Source organism: Vigna umbellata, chromosome 1 (genome assembly GCF_029865625.1).
Source record: "Vigna umbellata cultivar VRB3 chromosome 1, Vumbellata_1.0, whole genome shotgun sequence".
Classification (NCBI taxonomy): Eukaryota; Viridiplantae; Streptophyta; class Magnoliopsida; order Fabales; family Fabaceae; genus Vigna; species Vigna umbellata.
Window position 1 is genome coordinate 86,238,541 of NC_142165.1, and position 17,651 is coordinate 86,256,191.

Below are 17,651 nucleotides of genomic sequence, written 5' to 3' on the forward strand. Positions count from 1 at the left end.
TATGGTGTTAGAATAAAATATTATTAGTAATTATTATTATATGGTTTTGGTTTCGATGAGTGAGAATAGTGTTTTGTTACGACAATTATTTAATATATATTCAAACATTTTTTAACTTTTTATTGATTAAAATGGAGTTTACTTTAAAGTTGTGAAGAATGACATTTGATTAAGCAAGACATATCTGTACATATTTATTGCTTGAAGAGTTAAAAGATGAACAATCCGTAAATATCTTGTATTCAAGACTCATTAAAATTCTTATAAACCAAGATGTCGGAAGATATTTTACATAACGTTTTCAAACCAAATAGATATGGAGAATTTTCAAACTAGATAGACATAAAATTTTTAGAGCTACTTTCACTGATTGAAAATCATTCTCTAATAAGAATAATTTAATTTCACTTTTTGTTAAGATTGGATGTAACTAAACTCAAACATATATAAACACTGTATTTTAAATTTAGTAAATGTTTATTTAAATTACATTTTTCCTTTTACCTTTTGTCAGAACTAGTAAATACGCACTCAAACCCCTCCTGTCAGCCCATTAAAACGCACTTAAAAACCCCTATGAACGGACGCCAGGTGTCATGCAACGAGGATTCGAAAATCAGATAGTGAAAGGCCGGTGTCAGCGAGCGAGCGGACGTTCGTTTTGACGAGAGAAGCAAAACTGAAATTTTTGAAAACTGCTGTCTCACTCTCTGCATGCACCCTTCTTCTCAAATTCTGGAAACCTCTTTTCTCCTCCTTCTCACTATATCTTCTTCATCTTCTCTCTAAGGAAACTCACCCTTTCTCTTCTTCGATCATCATTCAGATACCGTAGAAGCGTTCCCGGCGTTCCAAGCTTCATCTTGAACCGACCAAGTTTCAAGTTTGAACAGGTAAGTGTATATGTCCTTAGTCGTTCGTCTTCTGTTACATGCAAACCAAGTCCTGGTTGCATGCGGGCGTGTAGTCTAAGTTATTTTTGGTTTCATGATTGTTTGGTTTAGTTTTAAGAATTATTGATCGTTGAGGATAGAAAGATTGTAGTCGGACGAACCAAAACCTACCCTTAGGACGTTCAATCACGTATCCAGGTAAGGGAAGCTTATTTAATTTAATCTCTATGTTTACTGTGTTGTATGAACGTTCGTTGATTTGATGACTGGAAATGAAATATGACTGTGCTATGTTCTGATGCATGATGTATATGAAATCTCTATGTTTGGATATTATGAAATATGAAAGTGATTATGATATGAATATGGAAAGTTATGAAGTTATATGTTAAGAAATGAGTTTGAATATATATGAATTTTGAATATGAAATCCCCTAAGAAAAAGTACGTACGTTACTGAACGGTCCTTAACCGTTCGGTTTTCTAGTGAATTTGGATTTGTAGTGGATTCTCTCATTTGGGAAGAATCCTAGTTGAGGACGAGCGTCTTCATTTCATAATATTGTGTATGAGCGTTCGGCCAAGCACAGTTGGGTATTAACGTTCGGTTATAAATCTAAGTATATATGTAATTGTATATTTTATTGTTCGTAAACACTACTTCAATAGTATCTGACTATATTTATCAAGTCTTTTATTATAAGTTTATTGGTGCTCGGTCTTACACCAAACGCTCGTACTAAGTAGTGCTCGGTCTTACACCAGGCACTCGTTCCATTTCCTTAAGCTAAATTCTAATACGAGCGTTCGTTTAAGCCCTCTAGGGTTCGCTCTCTATAGTGTTCAGTTTTTGACTGACATTTTGATTTCTTGATACTAAACTCAATTAAACACAAGTGTTCGGTTCTCTTCTGGTGAATCACTATAAGTACCAGTTTTTGAATGCCTTGAAATATCTTTATTCATTGGTTTCAACCTAGAGTCCACATTTTTGGTTTAGTCTTTTAAGGTTCTGAGTGAGTCCTCAAGAGTCAGTTCATCTAATTGACTCAACGTTGAAATTGATGTTCGTCCCATTCGTTCTTGGAATATATTATTGTACTCGTTATCTCTCAATTCGGTATCAACCCTTGATATTAATCTAGTTCAAAATTTGAGATATCTCGTGTTCGATCTTGTTCTCAGTTCAAATTGAACGTTCGTTATTTTAAAGTTTATTGGAATCTTTGTACGAGATAATTAACTGAGATAATTATTAATGAAAGATGAATAAAATGAGATTTGGAACTGTTGTGGAATATGAACGAGCGTTCCGGGGAGGAACGACTCATGTATGAATACTGGATTTGGTAAAGTATGACTATGGGCATGCTAAGATGGTCGTTCATCCTGATGTTCCGTGAGTACTCGTCTTCACGTAGAGGAGGGTAGGTCATGTGTGGGAACGGCAGGAGGTCCTAGTCCTTAGGGGTACTTTGGACAGGTAGGGCTAACCTCAGGTGGCATCTGTTGAGTGTATCCCAGTTACTACATCACCCGGGTGCATGAACGCCTGTAGCTACACAGATTTCATACAATCCGAACGGTCAGTCTAGTGATAGGCTTCGTAATGATACATGTGTTGAAATGCTCTTGTGTGTTGGATTGTTTAACTTATATGTTGATGCATGAATTAAATTACATAAGTTTACCCTGTGTTTTCCTTGTGTTGTCTCGTCTTGTGCGTCCGTCTTGTCGTTGCAATGATCATCCGTGTGGATGTGAGCAGAAGGAGACGCGCTGCTAGAAGAGGCGCTGGAAGAAGAAAACTTGGTGGAAGTTGAAGTCAAAACCGAACAGTAGAACGTTCGGTTAGTAGATAGTAGTCTTATTGTGAGGTGATCGTTCGGTCACCTCCTCTCTTTTGTTGTAATCTGACCGTTCGGTAACTTCTTTTGTACACCGTTCGATCATGTTTTCTCTTATATTGTACATTTTAGTTGGAAAGTTTATGTAAGGTCGTTCGGCCGTAAGCGTACGTTGATTAATGTAAGACTGAACTGATTTATTATTAAATGTAATCAATTCTATTATATGGTTTATTACTGTATTTTTAGAATGTTACACCTTTAATGTTTCCACTATTTGAATCACTTTTACTAAATTAACTAAAATTATAATTACACTGGAAATCTTTCAAACCTATATTATTGTAAATAATACTTAATTAGAATTAATATTAGAAATAGATTGATTTTAATTATACATCTTTTGAAAAATTTATCTATAATGTTGATTGATTAAATGTGCAAGAGATTCCTATTATATGAAATCAATTCAAATTCATTTACTTAAAAAATTAATATCTGAATCAGTTATTAAATTGATGATATAGTTAGTAATCAATATAGTAAAATTTATATAAAAGATTATTTTTTTATGTTAAATATACGCAAGATACTGTATTTATAATAAATAACAAACCAATTAAAAATAAAAAATAAATATAAATATGTAATAATATAATATATTTAATAATTAGTATTTATATATATCTTTTGAAATCCAACCGCAATATCTTCATAGTTTAGTTCGTTACGTTCTTGTATTCTTCTTGTTACTTATTTAACATCAATAATTTTGTTTCTTATCTTTTATATTATTTTCATTTTTATCTTTTTATTTCATCCTTTTTTTTATCTTTATCTTTTCCCGGATTATTTTACTTTAATCTTACTGTTATATCTTTATTTTATCTTCTTCCCTTTTACTTTATCTTTAAGTATTTATTTTAATTAAAAAATATTTAATTTTTGCTAAGTTAACAAACAAATTTTTATAATCTTGTCAATTCAATACTTAAACTTAAAAATATATTATATTACTAATAATCTTGATCCACATGCTAAACTAATTAACAATCAGGTCGATGGTAAGTTCGATTAATGAGATATTATAATACATTTGAAAATACTATATTATTTTTCAACTTAAAGTAAATGATCATACTATTATACTAAAATATAAATATAATATCATTATTATAGAGAGACTTTTGGACTTACCAAACTGTTGTTGAAATGTAATTCAAACGAACTCATGGATCTCTTTGCAACATTTATATCTTAATCACACTATAGTATCAACCAACCTTAAAAGTATCAAATCTTGACCTATCAAAGAACACTAGTCAACTATTTTTAATAATCTAAGTCTTTACAACAACAATTCATCCTAACTAACTGTATTAACATTTTACCTCAAAAGCACCTTTCACATGCCTTTCAAATATATCATTATTATTTCAATTTTTTATCTTTATTTTTATAAATATTTCTGGATGGGGATAAGTGTAACGATTCTCAGATGGTAAATTGACAAAAAAAAAATTCATATGTCAAAATAGTTCAACATATTAAATTTTTTTGAGGATAATTCAAATAATTTGAAAAAATTAGAAGGAAACAATGATATATTTTTTTTCCTTTTTAAAGAAATAAGCTTAAAATCATTTTACTAAAAAGCTCATACTTGTTTCATGAAAAAAACCTACAGATCAAATAAGTTTGCTAATTGTATGATTAAAAATAATAATGACTAAGAAAAGGTTAATGAAATTGTTAGAGTGTAAATGAAAAAAAGTAGGAATAATAATGATTAAGCCAATGGACATGTTCTTAAAGACAGCATAATGAGTGTCCTTCATGGGTAACAAAAGGAAAGTGAGAAAAGAGCACTGGATTAATGTGAAGTAGATGATGGCGAAAGACAGTGTTGTCATTAAAAGATAAAGGAAAAAGAAAAGAAAATGATAATAAATGTTCAGCATTTAATAGTCTTATCTAACCTACAGATGTTGTCAAGTTTGGATTGGACGGTTGAAAAAAAACACAGGTCACTCATTTTTTTTATCCTTTATTATTTTGTAATTTATTTTCAACTGCTAAAATGTATTTATTGATATTTCTAGTTGATAAAAGGGAGTATTAAATTTGTTATTATCGAAAATAAGTCATGAAATAGTTTAATTTTCTAAATGGATGTGAGATCTAATTTGATATAAAGGGAGAAAGTCTATCCACGTTAAAGTTAAGAAAAAATATTTCGTGAGGATGAGAGTAAATAATAAATTTTAGATTAGTACACTCTCTATTATTATATATATTTATAGATTTTTTGGGTTTGTTAGTGTGTATAATAATAAATAAGCTTAAGATATAATAAATATTATCATAAATACTATTTTTTTAATTTACTTTTAGAAGTGTTGATATTTTATACAGATTTCATATTTAAATATCACACTGATTGAATTATTTTGAACCTCACAACAATAATAATTTTGGTTTAGATAATTATAAAATCCAGCTAGCTAGACCGTTGGGATATGAACATAAGTGTTAAAATATATTTAATATCTAGAAGTATCTGTTTTGGATTTAATAAGTTAATTGTTCCAATGAATTAGGGAGGTTAAAATACCTGTACATTTTTTAGCTGAACATTAAAAAGTCAGAGTAGCACTTAATTAAATGAATAGTACTTTATTAAAGCATCGGTCAAGTACATGAAAATTTTGAAAAAATAGGATGGTAAACTGTGTATAAATTGAGTGGTAAAATATATAAATTAATAATTTAAATAATAAAAATTCTAATTAAATCTTTAAAATTCATGTTGACAGGTATTTTGCACTAATATAATTCTCTCCATATATAATTTAGAATAATATTTTTGGAATTTTTTAATATCATATATTTTGGTATATAGTTTTTTTTAATACTTGGACCTGATAAAAAATTAGATGAGATAAAATGAAATTAATCTTTAAAGAAATCCTCATGTAAAATATAATCAAATAAAGTGATAAAAATTAAATAAGATAGAATGAATTAATCTTTAAAGAGATTCTTGTATAAAATATAATCAAACAAAATAATAAAAGATTAGATAAGATAAAATGAAACTAATCTTTAAAGAGATCTTTACGTAAAATACACAATCAAACAAATCTAGATACAAATACAAATGAGAGCCTATAAAAGTAGTAGAGAAGGAAGAGAAGTTCATTTGTGAGAATTGAGATTCTTTGAGAAAATGAGTCAGTCGGAAGAGGATTGGTGTGAAGAACTCACTAGAGCTCTTGAGGCTAACTCCACTTTGCTTGATCAATGGTGTCCTGAAGAACTCTACAACTTACAAGGCCAATCATTGCCTCAACAAAACTTGCCCGATTCTCCTCCAATACAACACAATGCAAACGTGACTAACGTTGAGTCGGCTTTGATTCCACTACTCAACAATCCGCTGAAGACGCAGAGCCAGAATGGTGATCCTCCGGTGCAACGTCGACAACGCAAGCCAAGGATAACATGGACTGTTAAAGAACACGAGTATGTATTCAAATTCAGCTTTTCATTATGAGTTAAATGTGTTTTTAATATCTCCATTTTCATGTAAAATTAAAATTCATTTTTTTTGCAGATTATTTCTTTGGGGCGTAAAAAAGTATGGCATGAGTTGGAAAATTATTTCAAAAGAGATTGTTCGAACAAAGACACCAAGTCAATTGGCCAGTCATGCCCAAAAATATTTTGAACGTCAAAAAATACCGCCATCAGAAAGGAAAAGAAAAAGCATTCACGATATAACTCTTCCTCTCGGTGTTAATCCACGTCCTGCTCCTGTTCAAGTGACTGTTCCTTTTAATGTTCATCCACCTCGTGCTCAAGTAAATGGTTCTCTTAATGTTCAATCACCTCTTACTCCAGATTTCTCCATGCAAAATATTCATCCACTCGTCTACGCTCCTGCTCAAAATTCCTACATGCAAAATATTCTTCCTGCTCAGAATTCCTACATGCAAAATATTCTTCCTGCTCAAAATTCCTACATGCAAGATATTCTAACGGCTAATGTTGATCCACTTCCCTACACTCCGCTTCAAGATATCTACAAGCAAAATATTCAAGGACAACAGCAAATGCCACCTTTCGGTTCACCATATTACAACATTTATAAATGAATTTATACATTGTGATTGCAAAACTTGTCAAAAATATTCTTGTTTTTATATTCTTGTTATTCGTTATTAGAAAAACAAATACAATTTATCTTTCAATTCAAATTACTCATCATGTAAACTTAGCAAAATTTAAACACGTATCTCAATATACCTTTTAACTATGTAAATATTTGTTTTTGTGTATCACACATATTCAAATTATATTCTTATTTTATGTATGTGTAAGTGTATTAAGTTTATATCCTTTTTGTGTATCACAAATATTCAAATATACATTATCCGCTCAAGACTCACATATTATATATACTTTACAATAATAATTTAGGATTTTTTTTAATATTTTACTTTTTATTATATACTATTTTGTAATATATATTTTAAATTTAAATGTTATTATTTTTTGATAAAAAACTAACATGGCGTTGTAATAAAAATTATTAACCCTAAATCCAAAACACGATCATTTTTAAAAATATTTACTTATTTCGAATTTTGATTATAATTTAAATTTTGAGTTAATTATTTTATTTAGTATAGAATTTAGTTATGTAAAATAAATACTTATTCAATCTTAGAAATTGCTCAAAAAACTATATAATATGACAAACTTGATTAATTTTAGAACGTAACATAGATTAGCAATGAGAACATACATGCAAATGTGATTTTAATTAAAGAAAAATGCCTTAGTCACTATAAAAATATAGAATTTTATTAGGTTATTTTTTCGCAAGTGGTTTTAACTCTTAGAAAATATATTTTCCACGATTATGAAAATTGTCGAGAAAAGCAGCATTGATAAGTAATTAGTCGTGGTTTTTTTATTTAACCGATGCAATTTTCAAGGATTTTAGGAAATTGTCGCTGTTTGCAGAGGTTTTCAAAAACCATCAAAACTAACTGGGATTTAGAAATCCCTACTACTTACACAGGTTTATAAACTGCGACAACTTAAAGAAGTTTAAAAAATCATCATTACTTACATGGGTTTGTAAAACTGTCTGTACTAACTACAGTTCCAAAACCGTCGAGAATGCATCAGATTAATTTCTTTTTGTATTATTTAATTTATTTGATTATGAAAAAAAAACTTTAATAAATGAAACACACAATAAAAAATAATTTGAAACTGGAATTGAATTATATAATATAAACATTAAACATGTTTTGATACAACTAATTATTCATGATAAAATAATAACATTATTCAATATATTATAGTAAACAATAAATAGAAATTATATAAAATATTCATATATATTATATAGTTAATTATTAATATATTTAAAAAAATATATTTCATAAATTTAACAATTATTATCCGTGGTTGGAAAATATGGTAAACTGTGAAGATAATTGACCTAATAATTTTGCAAGTGAAAACCTATAGAAGTAGCATAGAAGGAAGAGAAGTTCATTTGTGACAATGAGATTCTTTGAAAAAAATGAATGAGTTTGAAGAGAATTGGTGTGAAGAATTCTCTAAAGCGATTGAGGCCAACTCCACCGTGCTTGATCAGTGATCAGTAGATGTCAAGTGCCAAGAAAAACCCTACAACTTACAAGGCCAATCATTGCCTCAACAAAACTTGTTTGATTATCCTCCAACGCAACATAATGCAAACATGACTAACGTTGAGTCGACTTTGATTTCACTGCCCAACAATTTGCTGGACACGTAGAGCCAAAATGGTGATTATTCGGCGAAACGTCGATGATGCAAGCCAAGGAGTATATGGAACTTTGAAGAACACATGTATGTATGTATTCAAATTCAATTTTTATTTTGACTTAAATATGTTTTTAATATCTCAATTAAAAGTAAAATTGAAATTCATTTATGTTCGAAACTTTGATACATTTTGTTCTTCAAATTTTAAAATTAAATTGATATAATTTTTTAATCCAATTGTGTTAAATTTTTTTGATTTGTTAAACACCTTTCATACTAACATTTAAGTTGTTTACTTCATTTGACATGTTTCCATTTCAATATCAGTTGAGAACGCGTTTGGTATGTAAAATAAATTGACGTAATTTTTTAAAATTTCTATTATTTTTAAAATTTGAAAATTAAAATATATATCAAATAAGTTTAGAAACTAAAAATATATTTAAGTATTTTTTTTATCTTAGATACAAAACTTTATTCAGCCAGTGAAATTTGTATCATTATTTGTTGTAGGTTATTTCTTATGGGCATTCAAATGTATGACATGAGTTGGAAAATGATTTTAAAAAATATTGTTCAAACGAAAACAACGATCGAATGCCCAAAAATATTTCAAGCGTCATAAAATGCTAGCATCAAAGAAAAAAAATAAACATTCGCAATATAACTCTTCCTCTTAATGTTAATCTACCTCGTGATCCACTTGCTTACACTCGGGTTCAAGATTTCTGCAGACAAGATAGTCAAGGGCAACAACAAATGTCACCTTTCAATCCACCATATTACAACATTTATAACGAATGAATTTATTATGATGCCAAAATTTGTCCAAAAAATTCTTATTTTTATGTTATTTTTATTCATTATTAGAAAAAAAATACAATTTATCTTTCAATTCAAATAAGTCAGGATGTAAAGTTAGCAAGATTTAAACACGTATATATATACACGTATCTCAGTATACCTTTTAACTATATAAATATTTGTTTTTGTGTATCACAAGTTCAAATTTTATTGTTATTTTATGTACAGGTGTGTATAGTTTATCTCATTTTTTGTATCACAAATGTTCAAATATATATTATCTGCTCAGGACTCACATTATATATACTTTACAATAATATTTTAAGATATTTTTAATATTTTATGTTTTACTAGATACTATTTTTTAAAGGTAAATGTTATTAATTTTCGATAAAAAGAAGTTACATGGCATCATAATAAGAATTATTAACCATAAATCAAAAACACAATTATTTGTTAAAAATTATTTACTTATTTAAAATTTTGATTATAATTTAAATTTTTAGTTAATTATGTTGTTTTAGTATAGATTTTAATTATATAAAATAAATACTTATTCAATCTTAAGAATTGCTTAAAAAGCTATAAAGTATGACAAACTTGATTAACTTTCGTAAAAGAGATTACAAATTATGAGAACATACACGAAAAATGTGATTTTAAAGAAAAATGCCTTATTCATACGTGAAAGTTAGATATTCTCTAGAGATAAAAACAGAAAGATGTGAGTTTGGAGGTGACGAGTGAGAGAGTGCATTAAATTATGAATGATATCGGTTATCTTTGGAAATATTTTTGAGGGAAACTCCACCACACTTAAGAAGAATCCTACAAATTATAGGACCAACCATTGCACAACACATATTCTTTGATTATCTCTAATACACCTGATGGAAACATATTTATTTATGGTTTCCCATAAGATAAGACTCGTGTAATAATATTAGATAATTGTACAATTTATAATTCCATTAAAAATAGTACATAAATCTACGCTATGTGTAAGAAGATAAATTTACAAAGTATAAAGACTGAAAATGCATTTTTAGACATTAATTGACCCATTTAACATTGGAAATGTTCATTTTCAAACGTTAATAAATGACGTTAATTTTTGTAGATACTAAACTCTTATATATATATATATATATATATATATATATATATATATATATGGGTTAAATATGTTTTTAGTCCCTAAACTATTGGTCGTTTCTGGTTTTCGTCCCTCTTCCAAAGTAAGGTACAATTTGGTCCTCATTCTTTAGAAAAACGTTCGTTTTAGTCCTCAAAATTTTGTTTTTAGTTCTCGTTTTAGTCCTCAAAACGTTCGTTTTTTCGACTAAAACGAACGTTTTTTAAAGATTGAGGACTAAATTGTACCTTACTTTGGAAGAGGGACGAAAACCAGAAACGGCCAATAGTTTAGGGACTAAAAACATATTTAACCCTATATATATATATATATATATATATATATATATATATATATATATATATATATATATATATATATTAAATTTTAGTTGTATCTTTTAATTGGTTCAATGAAAAACTTCTTATTTTTAATTATGTATTGTTTTTATTATTTGACTCTTACTCTTCCTTTAATTTCTTTATGATCATCTACCTGATATTTTTTTTACTATATTGTTTATCTATTTGTTAGAATCCTTTTTTTTGGTTTGCGTATGGAAGTGTGACTGTGCTGCGTAGTGAGTCAAATTTTATTGATAATTCTTAATAATGTTACATCATTTAATTAGATTGATTACATTAGGTTAGCTAAGTACAGTAGATTGATCTAACAATGTCACAAAACACTCCCTAGTATTTTGTGAGCTAAGTACATTATCCGAACACTAAATATTAAAAAATGAGTTTAATTATGGAGAAACCAATACTATGTTCACATTATTGTTTTTTTTTTTGTGCGTTTATAATAATATTTTTATTCATGGGGTTTTCCCCAAATTCATTAGGCCAAATCTTATTTATACATTTATACTTAATCATAGTATTAGATTAGGTTTGTTGTAACATCCCAAAAATACAGTATAAAACCATATACGAGACTAATCACATATTAATAATACTACGGATCACTTCTACACACAACGAGATACTATCATGGCCGAACGACCTTACATAATAGTAGGGAAATCAAAACCGCACACTAGCTATAACTAGACCGAACGATTTACAAAATGAACTTGTATCGAACGATCTTACAAAAGGTGAAGCCAACAATTGACTGAGCGTTCCTAAGGTTCGGCCTTCACTTCCGCCTCTTCCAATGCTTCTTCCAGTAACTCTTCTTCTGCTTTCATCCACACGAATGATCATTGCAACAGGACAACAACCGAACACACAACACAGACAACAATGATAAACGGGGTAAGCTTATGTAATTTAATTAATTCAATAACAACATACAACGTTCATGATTAAATCAACAAATATCAAATCATAATTTATACAGCATGGCATGCAAAGAACGACCACTTGACTCTGACTGTCCGAACTATATGAATCCTGTGTAGCTGCGACGTTTGTGCACCCGGGTGATGTAGTAACTGGGATACCCTCAATAGCTACCACCCGAGGTTAATCTGTTCCGTCCAAGTTAACCTTATGGACTAGGACCTCCTGCCATTCCCACACATGACTTACTCCTCTCTATTTGAGAATGAGTGATCATGGAATATTAGGATAAACGCCCGCAAAGCTTTGCCCACATTCATACTTTATCAATCAATAACCACTTTCTGAGATATTCCTCCCTGGAATACTCGTTCATAATCAAACTATTTCATTCACATCACATTTCAAATTCTCTTATACTTCATCATCAATACATTCAACTGAAATAAGATCACACTTTCTCATCATAGCATAAGTCCGACTGGAATAACACTTCTTAGAAACTAACATGACCGAGCGCTATTTACGAATTTATCCACTTCAATAAACAAACCCCTAAGAGTTCAAACCGGACGCCCCGAAGTCTAGGCCGAGTACTAAGACTCTAGACCAAACACTTTTTAAAGACCAACACTGTTTGACACCCAATACTAATACTGATGAGAAACTATGAATTAACAAACACTGTCGAGTTTGACTGAAGACTCTTATTCTAGAAACGGTAATAATAGATTACTGAAACGAGACCCAACGCTTGGTTTAAGACCGAACCCTGTAGAAAACCGTACATTATTGAACGAGCGTTGGTCCAAGACCAAGTACTTATCAGGAACGAGCGCTACGGAGATCGAACGCTTGGTACAAGACTGAGCACTAATAAACTTACACCAAAACGAATGAATATATATGTGTGTGTGTGTGTGTATATATATATATATATATATATACACACACACACACACAATTGTGCCACACTTGTTTTTAATGAAAAACAACGATAATGTCTACGACTTTAAGTAGTATATACTACATTAACTAAACTGTTTAGGAAGCCTAAAGGAGAACTACATTTAGGCTGAACGCTCACTTACGTATATATAATATTATAAAACGATCTTCATGAACGACATTCTCTCCAGAAGAAGAATTTAGTATCGACGGACGCTCAAAGGAAAACTGAACGGCTAATACTGTCTCTCGGTCACAGTTTACCTAATTCTGCAGAGTATTACAGAATGACTCTTAGACAATATCCCTGAAGCATGAGAAATCAGTTAAGACCATGCACTTCCATGAAGAATCGAACGATCACTAATGACGCTCGACCATACTACAACATTTACTCAGTTCACACCTTTTATCAATCATCCATCCACACATCCAAACAAGCAGTATCATGCATATTTCATACTCATCAAATAATCAAACAACGTATCATGCAAACATACAAACTTTCAAAACAATAATCTTAATCAAATTATATAAGCTTCCCTTACCTCTATACGTAACTGAACGCTCACAGATATAGAATAGAGTTCACTACTACCAAAGTCTTAACGTTCGACAGTCACACTTTAAGAAACTGAACCAAACAGAAGACCAGAAATACTCAGAATAATATGATTCGCTCAAGCAACCAGAAATATGAATTTGCATGCGAGAAGAAACGAACGTGCTAAAGAGAAAGAAACTCACCGGCTTAGAACCGCAAACCGATCGGTTTAAACGAAAGCTCTTGACGCCGGAAGAGTTCAAACGGTGTCTGAGGGGTGATCGGAATAAGAGAGGATGAGATTTTCTTAAAGAGAAGATGGAGATGGTAGAGAGAAGGAGGAGATTTCAGAAGGTTGAAGATGGATGGTGCATGCAAAGAAGTGGCACGAAAATTTGAAAGTTTCAGTTTTACTCTTACCGTCAAAACCGTTCGTCCAATCTGTATCACACACTTGTCTTCTACTTTCTGAATTTCAGACGCTCCATTCGCTTACACCTGTACTCCACTAAGTTGGAGTTTTTATGGGTCTGACATTTGTAGTCAGTAAAAGAATTTAAACAAGGTCAGTTAGTGCAAAAAACACAAAAAAAAAAATAAAGTATCATAATAACATTGATTACGTCATTGAAATAATAAAAAAGATAACAAATAAGCTAAATATGCGGACCAAACCAAACACTAAAGGACGTTAGGAAATTGCTAATCAAAAAAACTTTACCTGGTCAGTCCTTTAAACATGGGACACTTACGTTGAACTCTGTCCGGCAAGTCTATTCAACTTTGAAAGTATGCATAAGACCACGAGAGGGACGAATATTAATTCTTGAATACTACTACACTATTTATGTACAAGACCACGTTGCTTCCTATTAAAAAAATAACAAGCTGCTAAAGTCATTTTTGTAGCAAATAATAACTTATTTGTTCTGTTCTCTGTTCGGAAATGCTGAAAATGGATATGTTTTATGATATGTTCTTCTCCATTGTACAATGGATATATGTCTTGGCTTATATGCCGTCCCAAGGTATGACCAAGTAAGCCAAATTGAGAGTGCCCTTTAATAAACAAAAACATGTAACAATATCCTATGTAACATGTTACGTGATGGGTCCCACTAGAAGCTAGAAAAAGACATTTATGTCTCAAAAATTGTAGTTTTGGTGAGAACATAAATACTAAGGTTGCAAGTTTTGGTGGAGATTTCACCACCTGAAATAGCACAACAGCCTTTGAGAAACAGGAGTGGATCTGGTCGTAAGATGTCGCTGGAGTTTATTGCAGGCATTTTCTCAGCACTGGTAGTGGCCTTACTCTACTGGCTCTTCAGGAAAAAGGTCATTCCATTTCTTAAGCAACGTAAGACTTTGAAAGGTGAGTGAACTGATGGGTTTATTTCATAGAGATGGATTGTTAGAGAAATATTATATATATATATATATATATATATATATATATATATATAGAAAACATGACATTGAGTTTTATTTCACATAAGATTTTGCACCGCTTTTTATTCAAAATCTTAGACAACAAATTTATGGATCTTTCGTTTTGTATAATGTTTAACCTGTTTTCTTTATCTAACGTGAGATTTTGACTGTTTGGATTGTTCTAACATGAATGAACGAATGCAAGTAATTTAGGTAGTGAAGAAATCCAGGTATTTCTTTCACCTAAGGTGGCACTGAATCTTTGGAGGCTTTTTTATTGTTACAGCAGGAAAGGAACATAAAAGCTTTGAACATGACACTATATCATTAAGGTGTTTTGATTTTAAGGAACTAGAGAAAGCAACAGCAAATTTTAGCGAAGATTGCTTGCTGGGTTCTGGTGCATTTGGAAATGTCTACAAAGGAACTTTTGAGTTAGAAGGAACTCTGGCCATTAAGAGAGCTCATTTTGAATCATTCACAAGCGTGGATGAATTCAGAAATGGTTAGCCTCAATGAAGATAATTCTGCCTGTTTAACTCATGTCAATTCTCATCTCAACTCGCTCTCATCATGGTTTTAAAGTTGCAATCGTGGTCGCAAATACCTTTTGGTCTCCAATCATAATGCAGTATCATGTATCTGCAATTTTGATAATTGCAACCACAACTGCAATTCAAAACCATGACACCCCCAGAAAAGAAAATTCAATTTATTATTCTTGACGAGTATTTATTTGTTCATGGCAGAAGTTAGGCTTCTTTCAGCTGTTAGGCACAGGAATGTTATTGGTCTGGTTGGATATTGTGAAGAACCAGGTGACTATGACTGACAAAAATTCCCTCTTGATTGTGCAGTAAAAGTTGATGTTCTTAACATCGTGATATTAATTGTAAAAGCACATTGCTTTGGTAGTTTATATTCGTTACCAGTTATCAGTGTTCTGAGGAAGTTATTCCCAAACAAATTTATACTAACTTGGCCTAATTATTGTTAGAATAATGGTTAGAAAAACAAGGACTTGAGATTTAGTATTAGAAGATGGAGGGGTGAAAGTTAAGGAGCACTATTCTTATACTGTCATTTAGTCTGTAAATTGAAAAGTCATTAAGGACTTTGGGTTACGTTACTGTTTATGCTGCATTCAATCATGTAACTTAAGTGTCAAATACAATAAAATGTCTTGTATTTTCTCTATTCCCCTCTATCTTTCTAACAATCATGTCTTGATCAGAACAAGATGGAGCCAAAATACTGGTCTATGAATATGTTCCAAATGGTTCACTGCTTGAGTACATCATGGGTAAGTTTTCTGTTTATCCTTCTTAAACAACACAATAGTCAAAGCTATTATGTGTACGCTCAAGGATTTTCTTTCACTTCTAACGTGTTTCTTAACTTGAACATCGTATCAGAAACATGAATAAAGAAGACAGAATTAAAAGATAGACGAAATTTGATTAAAAGGATTTAAGCCGTGAACAGAAAACTCATTATTGGCTTCTACTGTTTATTCTGCAAGCACAAATGCATGGCTAAGAATATTAGCTTTTTGTAGGAAGCAGAATGAGTTTAACTTGGAGGCGAAGAGTGAAAATAGCAATAGGAGCAGCAAGAGGTTTGTCCTTTAAATAATAGTCCCCAGTTGATTTAACAAGAAATCCTTGAATTAAGACAGAATTGCTATGTTGGTACATTTTACAGGCATAGCTTATTTGCATGAAGGTGTGAAGCCAAGCATAATCCACCGTGACATCAAACCAAGCAACATCCTACTAGGGGAAGGTTTTGAGGCTAAGGTTTCGGATTTTGGGTTAGTGAAATCAGGTCCAACTGGTGATCAGTCACATGTGAGCAGCCAGATAAAAGGGACACCAGGGTACCTTGACCCAGCCTATTGTTCAAGCTTTCATTTGACCAAATTCAGTGACGTTTATAGCTTTGGTGTCATACTTTTGCAACTTGTTTCAGCTAGACCTGTGGTGGATTCCACTGATAAACAAAGTAATCAACATATCATTGACTGGGTAAGCAAGCAATGCATAATGCCCTTAATCTTCCAATGCAAAGATTTGCTTGTTTTGTTATTGTTCTAAACCAAGAAGATCATCATAGTTCATTACTCATTACAACAGATTGGTACATGATGCAGGCAAGGCCAAGCATAGAGAAGGGCAGTGTTGAAGAAATCATAGATGCAAATCTACTATGTCAAAGTGAGCCCTGCAATATGGAAGTTATGCTGAAGATGGGGAAACTTGCTTTAAGATGTGTGGTTGAAGAACCAAAACATCGCCCAACAATGACTCAGGTGTGTCAAGAACTAGAGCGAGCCCTCAGCTCATCTGATAGCTTCAACAGCAACAAACAGTCTTCAAAGGGATTCTTTACACCAATTGGTTTATCCCAGCAATCACCCAAGTCTGAGACTCGGGGATCAGTTGAATCATATGATTGTTCACAGAGCTTTGTTAGTATTGATGGTGTTGGATTGCAGAAATTCCATGTTGATATGGATAGTTTCTCCTTTAAGAGCACAAACTTAAGGTGCCTAGAAAATAATAGTATTAGTATTGACATGAATAGAATGTAATGGTAACAGTTTTTGTATTGATAACAACAATTTGGAAACAGAGACTTCTCCAACAGAATGAGAAAAACTCATCACTCTTTTCCTGTATTGGAATTCAGGATTTGAGAGTAACGACATAGTTTCAGTATGTCTCATCATTGTCTTCATTCAAATCTCGTTGTCAACGTACATCTATATGTATGCATGGATCCAGTTCAGAGGTGTGGAAGTAATTTTCAGTCCTTTTTTTCCCCCTTTGTTACCTTACCAGAAAATTTGAAAAGATAAAAAAAATGTTAAAAACTACAAGAAATTAAGAGACGGTAAAGTTCTACTTTTGCAACCTTAGAGGTTTG

General features: G+C 31.1%; 1 protein-coding gene across 1 annotated transcript; it reads left to right on the forward strand.

The window, feature by feature from the left end:
- Positions 1-14,541: 14,541 nt before the first annotated feature.
- Positions 14,542-17,539, forward strand: LOC124837186 (putative serine/threonine-protein kinase PBL7). The gene is made up of 7 exons (XM_088114326.1): positions 14,542-14,664; positions 15,013-15,228; positions 15,473-15,541; positions 15,958-16,026; positions 16,282-16,341; positions 16,428-16,750; positions 16,876-17,539. Exons 1-7 carry the CDS (start codon positions 14,553-14,555, stop codon positions 17,314-17,316), a joined length of 1,290 nt encoding a protein of 429 aa, XP_087970452.1. The 5' UTR covers positions 14,542-14,552; the 3' UTR covers positions 17,317-17,539.
- The last annotated feature ends 112 nt before the right edge of the window (positions 17,540-17,651 follow it).